General features: G+C 33.9%; 1 protein-coding gene across 1 annotated transcript in view; it reads left to right on the forward strand.

Moving 5' to 3' along the window:
* LOC123709563 (fibroblast growth factor receptor 3-like) overlaps positions 1-17125 on the forward strand; it is a 79095-nt gene that overhangs the window by 7047 nt on the left and 54923 nt on the right. Inside the window, exons 2-8 of the mRNA XM_045660970.1 lie at positions 1666-1801; positions 4077-4171; positions 5523-5667; positions 11286-11463; positions 11767-12023; positions 12525-12568; positions 12646-12806. Of these exons, the coding sequence (XP_045516926.1) occupies positions 1666-1801; positions 4077-4171; positions 5523-5667; positions 11286-11463; positions 11767-12023; positions 12525-12568; positions 12646-12806 (1016 nt within the window). The remainder of the gene's footprint in view (positions 1-1665; positions 1802-4076; positions 4172-5522; positions 5668-11285; positions 11464-11766; positions 12024-12524; positions 12569-12645; positions 12807-17125) is intronic.

A 17125-nucleotide genomic window follows, 5' to 3' on the forward strand; every position in this document is an offset into this window, starting at 1 on the left:
CGTTATTATATTAATCTTACAAGCGTCAATAAGACGCTAGAAGCTACACCTAAGACATGCACTCTTTTCGTGACGTTCATAACCTAGCTAGCTCTCTAGCTCTAGATGTCAGATCAGTATCTAATTCGTTGTGATCCTATTTTTCTTCAGGTGATTATCTTTCTGTACCTCAGACAATCCGTTCATTCTACAGCATCCCGGTTTCCCCATGATGTTATCTTTCACAGTAAAAGCGAGTGTTAAATGTAATAGAAGTAATGTTAACATAGAAAACTCCGGGTTGAGAGGAACACTAAACAAACCAGCCAGCAAACACTGCTTTTACGCATAACTTAGATCTATATACTTCAATAAAAATGAATCACAATATATGTTCCTAAGCGAAAATTCGAAGGTGGCTGGACAAATACGAATAGGTATTTTATTTATACTTTATATAAATTCTAAGCCCATAGTAGTTGCTTTTAAATAAGACAAACAAAGTAAATGAACGTTTTTACTGATGCCGGCAATGAGTATATTTTCTTTACCTTCGCTGAACATAAATAGACTGAAACAAACAACACGTTTAGCGCCAATGGATTGTGATTGACAACGATAACAATCCCACATGTGGGCTATTCTCTATGTGGAGAAATTAATGTAAAATTAGTCATTCTATTTACATATAACATATATATCTATAATACTATAATTTAGAGCCAGTGCACACACGTGCAATTATCACGAGCTGTACGATAGTTTCGTCGCGTAATATGTATACGATTATGTCAGTTTTGACAGCTCCAACAATTTACTAATCAATTTTTTTTACAAAATCGAATCGCGCTTTCATTTGTGGCGTAATACAAGGATGCTATTCAGCACTTTCGAAAAGTATGAATATCAATTATGAAAAAAGTTGTTAGTGCTACAGACAATTAATGAGTATTTGTAGAAATTTTATATACCAACAGCATCCAAACTTTTATTTTACTGAAATTCCCGATAGATTTGTTCTACTTTCTAACATTCATTCATTTACAAGCTTTATTGATGTCTGGCTTTATGGCCTATGAATAAGTTCTTAAAGACATCGTTAAATAAATTGGAATGAGTTGCTGTCATGTCCACACATATTACAGTGGAAAATGCCTGAGGAAAAAGTTGTTAGCTAGTTTATAATAAAATGGATTAGAGACAAGCTAATTTCAGTTATAATATAATCCTTCAATAAATTTGAAGTTACATTCACATATATCAATAAATTTATAAAATAGCGGCGACACTACAACCTTTTTAGGTCTGGGCCTCAGATTTCTGTATCTGTTTCATTATCATGTATTTTTCTTAATAAAGAAGTAGGTCGTCAGCCTCCTGTACCTGATACACACTGCCGACTTTTTGAGTCTTAGGCAATCATACTTCCAAACGATATTTTGATACACCGTTTGAGCGAATGTTAAAATGCTCCCATAGACAGAGTCCATTGGTACAGCCGGGGATCGAACCCTTATATAAGAGTGAAAGTTAGGAGACATTCACACTAGGCTCGCGAGTGCGTTGCCTTCCTTTTATAATTATATTTTCTTGTAGTATCGTGCACCTCTGACCGTGCCACAATAAGCGTAGTAGAGCCAGAGTTGCACGATAGTGTTATGAATAAGTCCTGTTTTATTATTGCAGGAATTGAATACAATACCATCAGATGTGTATCCTGTCAGTCATGCCGCATTGCCCCGAGGACTGGCTATCTATCCCCTGCCATTGGAGAACTCCGACCACGAAGTCTTGTTAAATGTTACCTGGGACCAGCCTATGGGTAATTGATTGTACTAGCTTAGTGAGTAATTATAGCGTTGAATGCAAAGGCAGAGAATATTATGTCTGGCAAATCGTATATACGCATGGGTACCTTATAAAAGTCTGCATGTCTCTTTTTATCGCAGCATATTCACATATTGAGAAAGAGACAAGAATAAAATAAAAACTGTGTTTTTACCATTAGGTTTAAAGAATTAAGGGTCTTAAGGTCCCCTACGTCGAAGAACGAAGTGCTTCCAATAACACAAATTAAAAACTGAAATTTAACTTAAGTTAAATATATGATTTGTCAAATCAATTATTAAGACATTTGACATTTGTCCCCTTTGGAGTAGAGACTCTTGGGTTCCAATACACAGGCGCTAATTAAAGATTTAAGATAGCGCCTGGTAGATACAGATACCGGCAACTTCTTGAGCATTAAACAAGGTAGTGGGGGAAAGTTTTCGTATCATACAGCGCGGGATACAAACCTTAACTGATTTACCAATCACGCGATCGACATGTCACTCTCCTGCCGCCGCGCATTACTCCCCCCACAAATACCTAAAAATCGCTTCTGCGCAGGCAAAGACATTTGTTCAAGACATTTGCCGGTATCTGTTCTGTTCCGTTCTGTACCGGTGACCTCAGAACTGGTGCTTTCTTGGCTCCACGAATAATTATCGCAATACAGCGAGGAAATGCTGCCAGCGTTAAGGGTAGTCTGCCGCAGGGAACAAACTTTTTAAGTTGTTTTAATTTTATTATTATTATTATATGTAGGTTGAGAAAATTGTAAATACTGTATATTTGAGTGTTATGTTTATACTAGTAAAGATAATATAATATAGTCAACATTAGTTATGGTTATTTTCGTTACATCGTGCTTTGCATCTGTATTTCTCTATGGTCTCCTTTTGGATAAAGGCCTGAACATTCCGTTTGGATCAGTTCCAGTTCCCCATTCACGTCTCCCCAGATTCCTTAACTATGTCGTCAGCCTATCGCTTTTGGAGTTTTCCAACGTTTCTATTTCCTGGTGGTCCCTTCCAGTGTGTGACTTTGGTGGTCCATCTTTTATCTGCACACCTAGCGTATCAATTTTTTTTACATGTGTCTTTACTAAGACAACATGGAACATTACGATCTAGCCTAGCATAAGACTAATAAGTAATTTGAGTCTAACCTAATTTACTAAAAAGAATTTTTAACATAAGGAACTGTCCAATAACACTACTTACAGTTTCTATTAAAGGGAAGACACTGTTCTTGTGTTCTACTAGTTTCACTAGTTCAAATGGCTTTGTCCTTTTCAATCTTCTCACTAGGCCCGTGGTGTCTAGGTGGTGAATAGCCTCGACATTCACGTGATGGTGGAGCCTATGTTCGTGGGCTTCAGCAGTACCTATCGCATCAGTGATCTTAGTGTTTGCCTGGATTTGGTCACATCGTATTTCTTGTATCGTTTATATTGTGTATATCTACCGTTGATGTATATATATACATTTTAACATTATATAAGTATTGTTTTTGTTAAATGATCCGTGGAGAAAGGAAGTATATCTACTCTTCCTCCAGCTAAATGGACGATGGAATTCACGACTAGTCATACAAACATACACACATACGACACAAACATAATATTTAGAAATACTTCGATCCTCGGCATATCCCTTTCATGTCGCTACAGATCTCTCATACACGCTATGTATGTAGTTGGTTGTCCTGGAATCAGTACAATACTTACGATAGAGTGCTCATTTGGGTTTATTGACATAGACTAGACTTAATTACATCGAATACAACAATTTCTGTATAAATTGTCGATAAAATAAGAAGTTATTTTAGAAACAAAAATGACCTAAAAACACAGATATACAAACATAAAAACTGAAATACAGTCTATATTGGCCTCCAATACTCACAGTGGAAACTAATTATCACGACAACCACACACTTTACACAAAAACGTTTTGTTTATTATAAACTCGTATTTAGGAGTTAACATTTTAACTTAAAATACCGATCTTAATAAGATACAAATAAGCCCCAATGTCAGACGGTGAGTGAAACCGACAGAGGTTTTTGCTAGTGACACCGTTGTATTATGAAAATAACTTTTAAAATAATTCTTCGAAATAAATTATCAGATAAACATAAGAAAGCTTATTTGTTTGTGTACACAAAACTACTGAATCGATATTCGGAATTCTTTTACCTTAGATATATACATTAAGTGTGGAAAAAGGTTATTTTGCAATGTCCAGAAATCTGAAATTCCTTAATTTCAGGTCCCCGAGTGAGCACTTATTCGTTGGAAGTCGACAGTATCAGAAACACGGTCGATTGTCAGTCAACACTTTGCTACGAGTACAACATTCCCGGGGTAATATACTAAGTTATAACTAGGCTTGTCTAGTACTAGTAATCTACTAGAACTAGAAAAGCCTATGCATTTCAATATTAGATTTTCAAGGAGTTAAGAGATTACGGAAAACATTTATTACCCATATGGGTATTCAAAACAAGAGCGTATGTACCAATTCTTAAATCCGACGCATTCGCGAGCCCTCTGGCATTGAGTGTCCATGAGCCTCTTGCCCATTTGCCCCCTTTTTTATAAAAAAAGACACAAAACAATCTATTCTGGAAGGTTTGGTTTACTAATTCATTGAAAGAAAACAATTTTTAAGCGGATTAAAGCTATTTGTATTATTATAAACATTATTTTACACCTACAATAATTGGTCACCGCGACCATGCACGCTGTAAAGCACGCGAAACGTCGGAATATTTTAAATTAAAAATTATGTAAAATAATTATAAGTTAATAATAATACAAATAGCTTTAATCCGGTTAAAAAATTGTTTTCTTTCAACTTGAAAAAGCTATGTTAACCAAAGACAATACAATTCCTAATTCGTTCAAACGATGTCTGGTCATAAATACAGTTAAACAAAATATTGCATTTCAATTTAGAATCTGTCATTTTTATATTATTGTTCATTGGGTTTTTTTTTTTCATTTTGGCGCCAATACCTTGAACCGAATCGCTGTGATTGCATTACACAAAGTAGGTATGGAGGCAAATGCAATTTTTAAAACTCTCCGTACGCTTGATATTGGTAAAATGTTTGTGTACCGGACTATTAATAGGTACAACGAGACCTCACAGTTTGTCACAGAAAAAGATCTGGCCGTCCACGTAGTGTTCGTATGAAAAAGGTGGTCAAAGCAGTAAGGGAAAGAATTCGACGAAATCCTGTCCGAAAGCAAAAGTTTTTATCTCGGGAGATGAAGATAACATCTCAACCAAGACACTCTTCAAGACTATGTCGCGTATTTTAAAAGATGACTTAGGACTTATAGCCTTAGAGACGTACTAGTCATCTCTTAACTGATATTTTAAAAAGAATACTAAATCCATACTATAAAAATTATAAATCAAATGGGTGTTAGTTTTGTTAATATATATAAACTTAATAAATCACTAGTTATTGTTATATCCATTCGTGTTCTGCAGCTTGGCCTAGGCTCATACAGTAACTATTAAATATTTAATCACATGACACAAATGTTATAATGATGAAATATTTGAAGTTCATTTTAAACTAGAATTATGCAATAGATAACTCTATTTAGTTCCAAAATATTTTTAAAATATAGTATAAGTTTACTGGCATTTTCAGGGTTTAATTTTTATTACATTATTCTTACAATTATCACTCTCTCGCAGGATGCCTTATGGGCCTTGGTCCCATCAGAGCCAAGTACCATAGCAGGTGGCTGCGCAGTCCGTCCTGGCTGTTCGTACCGTGTGAAGCTCATCGCGCATCCATGGGACGGCCACACGTCTGCCAATGTTAACGTGCAGTTGGATGGTATGTTCTGTTAGAAAATCTAGTATCGAATTTATATTTAGTAGTTTTAGTAGGTCAGCATTCGTGCAATCTATCTCCAGCTGTGTACCAATATTCATTTAACAGTCGTATGGTGAAGGTATCGTGAGGCAAAAGGCATGACATTTACTCTATCGAAAGCGTGTCAGGCATAGAAGAGAGTCTAGCTTAAAGCTTAAATAGAAAGAAAATACTTAAGGAATTGATAATCATAATAATAAAAAAATTTGTGTTTCAACTATGTCTTATAATTATGAGTGAATGTGTGAGTCTGTGAATGGGTGTGCGTATGTATTTAAGAGTGTAGCTAAGAGTTGTTATTAAAATTAGTAATATCATCTTTTGTATTTTTAAGTCAGTCTAAAAGAGGCATGGACCCTATGCCTAATGATTGAAATTACGTGCGTTTAAACTTTTAGAATATTCTTCGTTATTCTAATAAACATTTTACCTTAATTGTTTAGATTGAAATTCCAACAGACCAAGGTATACCAATATTTTATATCAGGGATTATAAGTTTGATAAATCGTGGAAACAAATTATTGTGTTTATTCATTATAAACAATGCATTATAATGAGTAAGATTTGGGAACCTTTCTAAACGGTTTACGACACGCGTGTATGCATGAGTGTGTGTGGGTGTGTGTGAGTGAGTTAGAATGTAAAACAAAATAGTTTCTTCTTGAATTCACTCCTTTTTTCCGTAACTAAAACGTTCATTACCCTTTGAATCGATGTCTAATGTAGCATTTTGTGACCGAGTTTTATTGTTCTTATATTATTTACATATGTTGCTGTATTTAACCTAATCAAATCAATAACAATGTATTGCTCATACGTGTGGGTTAAAAGAGACGTAATGAGAAGGAAACGAAAGGGAATGTTTACGTGGCTTGGCCATGGTAACGAGTGAATGAGAAGGATATACAAGGCCAAAGTTAATGGTAAAATCGGCTTGGGAAGGCCTTGTCGTACATCCAGGAGGTACTAGAGAAGGGACAAGTTAAGAGTACCCATAACTGACGAGCGTGTAGATTCGAGTTAACTACCCCTTCTGGAAAAAGGCGTGATAATCTAAATTATTCATATGACGAAGAACATGTAGGAGATATGGTGTAAAAATTCTTTGGCTTTATATAAATAAAAGAATTTATTTTGAACACCTCTTTCATTTCTGAAACAGACATGTTTTAACGCACGCATCCGCGAATAAAATTTATTGCTCGCTCGTGATGCGTCTATGGAATGCATATAAACTCTAAGATCTATAGATAAACATACATTTTAGATGAAACATACATTGCTTTCATTTAAGATGAAATAGCAAAATGTAAATATACAACCATTGATATAGTAGTATATTTGTATGTATTATAGTAGCAGTGACTGTACTGTTTATGGTAGGGGATCTTATAATAACCATATGATTGGTTGCTGACGTAAATAAATCATTTAATTATTAAGAGTTACAAAGTACGGAAAAAGGTTATATTCTATATACAGTATTACTATGAAATTACATAGACATCCTTAGATCTATACATCTACATACATATACATGGATCTAAGGAGTCGGTAATGTTTCATCAGGATATTTAAGTGAGTGACTAGTCAATGTTCTTTTCCTTTTCTTTCTTTATAATCCAAGAGTTACTAGAACTAAAATCTTCTTATCTGCTACTTTTAATGGTCCAGTAAACGCAACATTGTGAACATTGATATATTTTACTACAATCTTCATACTTATCGTAACTTTCTGTATCGCGCTCTTAATGAGGTTTATGTTTCTGTATATTTTTTATATCATTTTCTTTGTAGTTGCTTCTTTATTTTTCCTAGTTAGTTTGAAATTTTTATGTTCTTATAATTATAATCTAATATAATTGATGTGTATATATGTATGGCCAGATATATTCCTTGTGTATAGCGTGTACTAGTGTATAACGTAAGAAGTTTAACTTCTCTATGACCTAATTTCTCGAAAAATAATATATATGCTACTTCACGGAAATTGGTTTTAACCAAAAATAAAGTTAAATTTATAAACTTAATTGAATTATTACTATCATTATATCGTTATTGTACATTTTTGTTATTAATGGCTTCGAATCTCTTCGAATCAACCGTGGTAGGGACAAGAAGAAGATGGCGCGTAACCAGAAAATGTGACGCGTAACCAAAACATGTGACGGTATTTTTTTGCTAACGCTGATAAAGAAGTTTCACTTCAAAAACTTATAAGTATTGACTTGGAGTAAGTAAATATTGAAATTTGTTAGAAGCCGTCAACAATTTTTAAATTTATCAAAACTATTTATGCGTCTAACAGCGATTTAACAATGAAACTTTCACAGGTGAAACACAGTTTTAACAAATCGATTTGGCTAATTATGATCTTGAAATAATTGTGAAAGTTCAGGGAAGGTATAAACGGTGGGAAACATAAATAAAAAATTAAGAAAATTACTTTTAAGTGAAAAAGAGCGACAATTAATTTTCCAATAAAACTGTTCCTAGAATTTGTTGTATTAAATTTTTACACAAATAGATGTAGCTGATACGAAGTTCACCAGGTATGTGACCATAATAAATATTACATACCATATTTATAATCTCCATACGATGATGACATCAAAAAAATCGCTGTTCCTCAATGGATACAAATAGCTCGAGATAGAGAAAGATGGCAAGCCTTGGAAGAGACCTTTACCGGAGAGGGTTGCTGATACATACTAACTGTTACAAATATTTACTAACACAGGATAACCGGATATTAGTAGATCGGGAAATAATTTAAGGCTTAAAATAAATAAATAAAAACCTAGTTATAATAGGTTTAATTTACGAACACCTAAGAAGTACGTTAATCTATGAAGTTCATTAACTATCAAAATGCTATATATAATGTGTGCCCACTTCTGAAACTAGTTTTTTAACAGTGTTTTATTTATTTATTTTATTTATTGTATAAGTGTTCTTAATATAAAGGAAGTTGGTGTGGTGGAAACACAAACTGTACACAGTTTTTCTATCCACCAGGACGTCGTTTAAATCATTAACATATATATATACTAAGGCCAGTGATATATAAACTGTAAATTTATAACAATCAAACAATTCAAACGATTTAAAATTGCACGTAAAACGTCATAAACAAATCTAAACACTGACGCGCCATAGATAGCCGATGAAAGAAACCTGTTCTTGTCGAGAATTCTCATTCACATACTAGAGTTCCTATATTCGAATATGTATTAAATGACGTATATAGCATAATTTTTGTTTTGCATAATTTATAAATGTAGTATTTTTTTAATTTAAATTTAATATTGTTTCTTGTTATATTTGTAAGAAGTGTAGCTGGTATCGAGTTTATTAAATTTGAAATGATGTAATCTAATGTTTTTTTCCCATATAAATTATTGTATTTGGGTAATAGAAATTCGTTTTTTAATTTTCTACGTGTTGAGTAGTGATAGTGAGTTTTAATTGTTTTGAGGTAATTTTCTGTAAAGTAGTTTTCATTTAATAATCCTAGTTCCACTTTCTCGTGTATAGGTATAATTTTGAAAAATGCAAATAGCTTTCTGTAGTCCTCTTTATATTGTGATTTTAATTTTATGGCAGCAATTGTTTTTAAAATACGTATTTGTATTGCAAATATTTGATTTAGATAAGTTTTACATGTTCTCCCATAGCTTGAAAGTCCATATGTTATAATGGATTCGGCTAGTGCTTTGCATAATAGTAGCAGAGTTTTAAGAGTTTTTACCTGCTTGCCTAAAAAATTTATAACAAAACAGATACCAGATATAAATTCTAGTGGTTGTTTGACTTTCAATAAGAACAAAGTTAGGAGTTGTACTCAGGAGCTCGCTATTCCCCAGCATCGGACGGCTTCATTTCGTGGGAGTTTTAAATATAGCGCGACAAAATCTTGGATTAATATCAGGCCTCCGCTTAAAAATCTTCAACTAAAATCAAATTTTCGTCGCAGTTATAAAGTACATATTCTTACTCAACACGTCCAACGAAATTTTCATCTAATCCAAAAATATTAATTTATCTATTTCTTTCATTCTTGTAGATTTCGTAACACTTATTTTTTATTTACTTTAAACACATCTTTCAAAACGTCTTTACTTACACTGTTAATTTTAACTATTATTATTCTACTTTTATCATTATTACATTCAATTCTCTTTTTACGTCTGAACCGCAAACTAATTGTTGTGGTCTCTGGCAGAATGACCAGCACTGTCGTACAGACGTGTTCCATAACGTTGAGCCAGGACCAGTTACAACCACAACACGAACACATTACACCGAACACCTGGCAGCAACCTTAGACAAAGAATTAGTCTAGCTTTTCAATGGGTGGACTCTGCCAGTATCTTCGGATCCTTGCCTCCTTTTATTAATATATTTTGGTTTCATATTTTAAGATTAGTTGTTGATTTTTCTTATATTAATTAACACACAAAAAATGTAGCTCATTACTCACTTTTTCTTTCCAAATTTTTTTCTTCTTCGATTATTATTATTCTGTGTGTTTTTGTGAGTGTTTCATTAGTAATAAATGTTAATTTCTTTTGGGTCTCTACCAAGATAAGCACATATATTTTAGAGCTATTTTTCTACCATAAAACCGTATTACTACTATTTCATGGCCGCCTTTACGGTAGCTACCAAAATAAACATATTTTACAGTTAAAAACTATGGTAAATTCTACACTGAGCTAACTTAGAATAACATTTTAATATTGAGTTTTCGTACAACGGTGCCAAATGATTTACGGCAATTGAAAGAACATCACACTTGGATGACGTTGGTTGACGTTGGTTGACGTCAGGGTTCTGGTTTGAGGAGTGCCAGACAATTATTAACTAATTGGTTAATCGATAAAATTGTATATACGCTTTCTAACGTTCTAGCGCGTTTGCGCGTGTGCGCGGGAGAGACTCGCGCATTGGCAAAAATCCATTAATAATGAAAAATTGGATTACCGCCTCGTTTATAGTAAAAATTACTTATGAAAACTGGTTACGTGATCAGTGTTACCAGTTAGAAAGCACGAAAAATTTCAGCAGCCGTCATTGCCACTATATGAAACAAACCGTCCAAATGGCTGTCAAAATATAGACAAATCAGTTGTCAAGCTGTGGCGATGTGCGAGTGTTCGACAGGGCACAGATTTTGTGTGTTTGTACAAATATAGCTCCCAAATATATCCAATTTCTACGTTTTTTTTATCGTTGATAATAATTCTTTAGTATTAATAATAATTAGACTCGCATTTTTTGTTCTAAGCCATGCCTGTTTCTTCGCGTAATTTTCCTCAATCATACGGATTAGTAGACCTAGAAAGACATATAGAAAGATATTGGATATTTCCCTGGACAATATTACTAGTTTAGTGACTTCATCAAGAGTCTGGTTGGAAAACTTAATTCTACCGTTTTTATTACTACTTTAGATGCTTTAATGGTGTCCAAATTGAAATTAATAAATGCTTTTTTATAAGTGTGTAACCATTTAGCTTTTAAAGTAACATTATAGACAAAATCCTGCCTATATACAGTTCACATATATCCACAGAATGTATACTGGGTGTATGCTCTTGCGCACACTCACCACGGCTTCCAAGACCTGAAGTTGATGCAGAGCTTTTCTCCAAAATGGGAGACCTGTTTGTCAATGTGTCTTGGTCTCTACCAGCTCCACAAGAACCTTTACGGCTGCCACCTAGATTGCGAAAGCAGTTTTATTATGTGAGGTCAGCTTTGTTTGATTCTTCAGTTTCATGCGTCACGGAGAGAACTATTTACTGTGCATATAACAATCGAATACCGAAAGAAATTTATATGTTTTTTTGCTGTATCACATAAGTATATAAATCTAATTTTCTAATATAATATAAAATAAGCAAAAACCAATGAAAATCTGATTCGTATGGTCAAGTTATTGTACCAAAGTTAATTTTTTATAACGTTAATTACGTTATTTTTTATTATTATTATATATTAAACTCTTTTATCCCAAATCAAGACACGTAAATAAATACGAAACGTTTTATCAGCTTAGGTAAGCAGATGATATCCGACGCCCATCCATCACCGTGGTTCTCAAACACAATAACAAGAAGTAGAGAGTCAACGGGCTTTGTAGCGGTCCCTGAAGGTCCCTTGTGGATGGTCCTACCCATTAACGAGCGGAGCGTCGGTCGCAGCGATAAGCAAACGCGGAAATTGGTTCTGGACGTAAAAATGATTGCACGAGTGAGCCTTGTGGATGAACGAGGGTGTATAGGACCAGCAGGGAATCATACAGCGTATGGTTAGTATATCTCAATTGATAGGCAAACGATATACGCACAAATATAATAAAATCGAATCATTGACGACCATTTACTTTCGGATCCCTTGGCGTAGGGATGTGAGAGAGTATTAGGAAGAGTTGTTCGGATACATGCAGCTATGTTTCAATATCGGACGTCGAGGCAGAATACAAAATACAATCCATATAACCTTGAATTCCGTCGTTCCAAAACAGTGTTTTTAAGGCAGTTTTTTGCCGCACACCACCACTATGTGAAACCAGCTGCCCACTGAAGTAATTCCGAACCAATTTGACTCAGGATCCCTTACGAGAGGACCAAGTATTTAAACGCCGGGAACTTGACACTTGACATCAGTGACCCTCTTTGTCTTGTACATAAAAAAGTAATTTTCAGATCTTAACTAATTATAAAAGATAATTTATTTTTTATTACTACGTAAACGATACTTAATCTACAATGTGGGATTATTTATTTTTGATTTATTTTGTTCTTTCTAGATCCATCGCAAGCTATAGGAAAGCGTTCTTCAATTACTACATATGTAAGTAGGTATTAAGTATATCTTTAGTAATTGTTTTTTTCTATTTTTCATTTGTTTTCATACATAAACCATTACAGATACTATGGGCCCTTCTTGGAGGCGTTTGTGTGTTGGCAATGCTGTTATTGCTGGCTTGTACTAAACGTGTTATAAAACGGGTGTTAAGACAATTTTACCCCGCTACCGCGCCTTCTTCGCTTGAGCCGATGAACAGCTACCCTATATGGTTCCTGCGACAGTAAGTGATATTGATAAGGCAATAGTATAAATTAAGCTAAGTTTTCACTCTAGAAGATATCTATAAAAATTATGTTTTTACAGGAAATTGAAATCCTGTTACCGTGTTACTATGAAATTTTAAAAAGCATTTACTTTCTTAATATGACGGCAATTCTTTATAACATAATATTGCTAATAATTTTTTGTAGGCGCAAAATATTTTGTATCCCCATTCTATTGTTGATGTTATTGAGATTCAATTTATTTGCAGCTTTTACTCCACGTGAGAAATGAAATATGTAATGACGTTTTCATTACATCTTTATGGTCTAAATTCGGATAAAAAAACAATTGAATGTTACTTAGATTGTTGTATTTTTTTCTCTATGATCTCTATGGAATCTCATACTACACAGAGCATATACATTATTTTTAAAGTTATACTTCTTTAGGCGTGTTAGGGAAAAATGATGAGAGTGAATTTTTACTATACGCGCGTATACCGTCACAAAAAACCGACCGACCCTGAAGTTAGCTTAGTCTTTTTTTTGTGATACATAAATAATGTTTACTTAACTATATAATGCGTTGTAATAAAACTTTCAATGTATTAAATAACTTTTTCTATTGTTAGTGTCGTTTTTTTCTACAAACGTAGAATAAGGCACAAGATAAAAAGATTTTATCTTGTTACGCCAAAATAGTATAACTTCTAACGCATGTACAAAAGTACACACACATGTTTTTTTTTAATATTCCAGTATACTCAAATGGAAATGTTATATAACAAATAGTTTTATTATGTAATTCTTTTATTTTAACAACGGCTAGTTTATTACACAACGTGTATCTCGTCCTATTATATGGCTTTTGTTTCAAAACTTGTATAAAAGATTTGAAATCTATAAAAAGCTCATTACACATGCAGATAAGAACTTAGACATAAAACTATCGTAACGTAACGATACACCAATTCTATTGTGTGAATACAAATTCGCTAACAAAGTGTTGCTATATGTTCTAAGCAGGCTTCTATTTATATATCTATCTCTCCGTCTAAAAGAAGAAATATAAAACTGGAAAATTTGGGAAAATAGTCAAGGCACTTGAAACGTACGTACGAAGTACCTAAGACGGGATTTTTTTTACACAAGAGTACCTTGTAATCCCAAAAATAATGATGAGATTCTTATGTTATATTTATGTACTCTGCGGTACAAATATGTATATCAAATTTAGTACATTAAACAACACAATAAAGAGCTTTAGTTTTATTAAAAACTAAACGTCATTATAGTACATACAAATATGCAATAACTTTATATTAGGAAATTGTTTTATACAAGATAGTGTCGGAATACAGAGGATGCAGGATTACCGGGATGGACACTCTAATTGATAGAAGGCTGGCAAGCGCGTTGCCGGTCTTAAAGGAATAAGTATGCTCTTTTGCGGTTGCATTGGTCGAAATATTTCCGTAGCTCCTTAGTTCCGGTGACACATAGCGGCAAAAAGTGGCTTGAAAACCGCTCAGTAGTGGAACGATGGACGTCAAAATACGGTTGGAATTTGGTATTCTGCCGACCGATGATGAAACCATGATATTTTTGTAAAGTGTATATAATGAATAAATATCTGGTTTTCACCAGAATAAATTACCACTCAAATAAACTTTACAAAAATGTTTGAGCCCACTGAAGCCGTTGCAATATTTTAATCGGATAAAGTTGTATTTTAATTTAGTATTAATGTGTTAAATACGCACCAATGACAATACTTTCAACACCTCGGCGTGTATTTGACCCTCAGGGGGCAGCCACGATTTGTATATTTCAACAATCGCGGCAAAAAAAATCTTTTTTGTCTTTAGTTATAATGTGTGTATGTGGAGGTAACTTAGACAATTATTCGTTAATTGAGTCGTTAAGGCAAGCCCAAATTGACACACATTTTTTAAAATAGTTAATTTTTAACTGTCACCAGGTTTCAGTTTAAATCAGGAGGTTTGGAGTTTAAAATAATTGAATATAAGTGAAAACCCCTGATCGTTGACGATTTTTAATACTTTGTGACAGCTGCCAAACCCAATCGAATTTGTATCGCGTGGTCAGGTGACACAGTCAACCGCGTTTTTAAAGCAAATACGCAATATTTGAAAGTAAGCGTTATAATATTCCGTAAAATGGCATTCGAATGCAGAAAAGTGAATGCGTCATCTTGGCCAAGCAATTGCATTGTGCAAGTTTAATGTATTAGATAACAATGATGTGCTAAAATTGCCAAAATGCGAGTGGGCGTGTGAACGAGATCAAATCTTAACGTCATGGTTTCACGATTTTACGAGTACAAAATGTTCTTTGACGTATATTTAGGTATGATAATGTAAATAAAATAAATAATACAGTGGCGCTACAATCTTTATAGACCTGGGCCTCAGATTTATGTATCTGTTTCATGGTGTGTCAATCCAATAGGAAAGTAGGTGATCAGCCTCCTATGCCTGACACACACCGTCAACCTTTTGGTCTTAAGGCAAGCCAGTTTCCTCACGACGTTTTGCTGGACCGATGGAGCGAATGTTAAATGCGCACATAGAAAGCACGTCCATTGGTATAGACGAGGATCGAACCTACTACCTCAGGGATGACGGTCGCACGCTGAAGCCACTAAGCCAATACTGCTGCGTGCGTAATTTTTCTCTCCAAAGCAACGCCATGTTCCTACAACACCTTGAAATATGTAATACTAGCGGACTTCATGACAAGACAGTCATGACAGGATACTCCAACTCTATTGAACCTCTTGGACTATCATATTATCACAATTTGAATTGATACTTTTACAAAATATAATTAAACTTTCACAAATTAGTATTATGTTTATTTAATATAAGTAATAAAGTATATAATTTGTAGGTACAATTTTCTTAACGTAATTTAAAAAGTTTGTTCCCTGTGACAGTGTATCTTTAACGCTGGCAGCATTGCTCGCTGTATTGCGATACTTATTCGTTGAGCCAGGAAAGCACCAGCTCAGGGGTCACAGGTACTATCTACCAGGCGCAAATATAAAACTTTAATAAGCGCCTGGCTCTTGAAAACCTTGAACCTCACCGCCCAAGAGTCTCTACTCCAATTATCTTTTATTAATATTGTTACTGATTCATTACCTAACACATTTTACGTTATTTACTTAAACTGGTTATGGAATCATTACGTCACGAGAATACTTATCCCTTGAAAGAAACTGTCATCATTATTATTAAAGATTTATTTATGATGATCCATACAACGATCGGTTAGTTTTAATTTCTTTATATGAGTAGTTGTGTTATTAAGTTCTAAAAATGGTGAGTTAATTTTTTTTCTTTTTATTGGTATATTTTTTGTATGGCCCTTTTAGAGTAAAAGCCTCCTTCATATTTTTCCATCTCTCTTTTTCTTGGACAACATTCATCCACGTGGTTTCCTATCAGTTCTTAAACGTCATCGATTCATCGTTTATTTTATCGTCCTATACATCTCTTTATAGTAGGTCCAGTCCATTTTGTTATTTCAAATTTGCATCTTTTCATCCCGCTCTCTAGAAATATGACCTTCCCATTTACATCTGAGCTATAGACCGTGTACAAGTGCATCTATAAGTTTTATTTTGTTACGAATGTCAACATTTCTTATTTTGTTTGTTTTCCTCAACTCTTTTCCGTTGGACGCTGGCAAGACAGGATTTTTCTTGTTGCTTTCTCGCACCATCATCATTACCACAGAGTAAATAATATAAAAAAAGCATTTTACAATTTGTTATTTGATTAACATAATGACATTGTATAAATTTTTGCCCGTCACAAGTGAAATTTCTCTTTTTAGCTAGTTCCGGCCTTACAAATAGATGTAATCGTCGGAGTTTTAAAAAATATGCCCATTCATACATGGGAATTCAGATTACATGTTAATGAGATTGCGTTGCATATAACTGTGCGCAGACGCACATTAATTACTGTCATCGCTCATAAAGATCGTTAAAATAGATATTATTGAAATTACGTTACAAATAATACAGGTACGTAATTCTAAAATGTCTAATGTAATGTTTTCTATATAGCCTACAACTAAATTCAAGTATTATTATGATAGATGTCACACATCCTGTTAGAACGGAATCTTTCTGCCTACGTTTGCAATAAACATTTACTCACTCGGTGAAGAAGAGTTTGTGAGAAAAGTTCTTACAGTTTACAGTTATCTACACAACCTTTTTTCGATTTTTAGGTTAGAAAGTAGCTCATGAATGCGCAAAGCAATGTTGGCCTAGTGACTTCAGCTTGCGACTCTCATACCT

The sequence above is a fragment of the Pieris brassicae genome, chromosome 5 (assembly GCF_905147105.1).
Source record: "Pieris brassicae chromosome 5, ilPieBrab1.1, whole genome shotgun sequence".
Taxonomy (NCBI): domain Eukaryota; kingdom Metazoa; phylum Arthropoda; class Insecta; order Lepidoptera; family Pieridae; genus Pieris; species Pieris brassicae.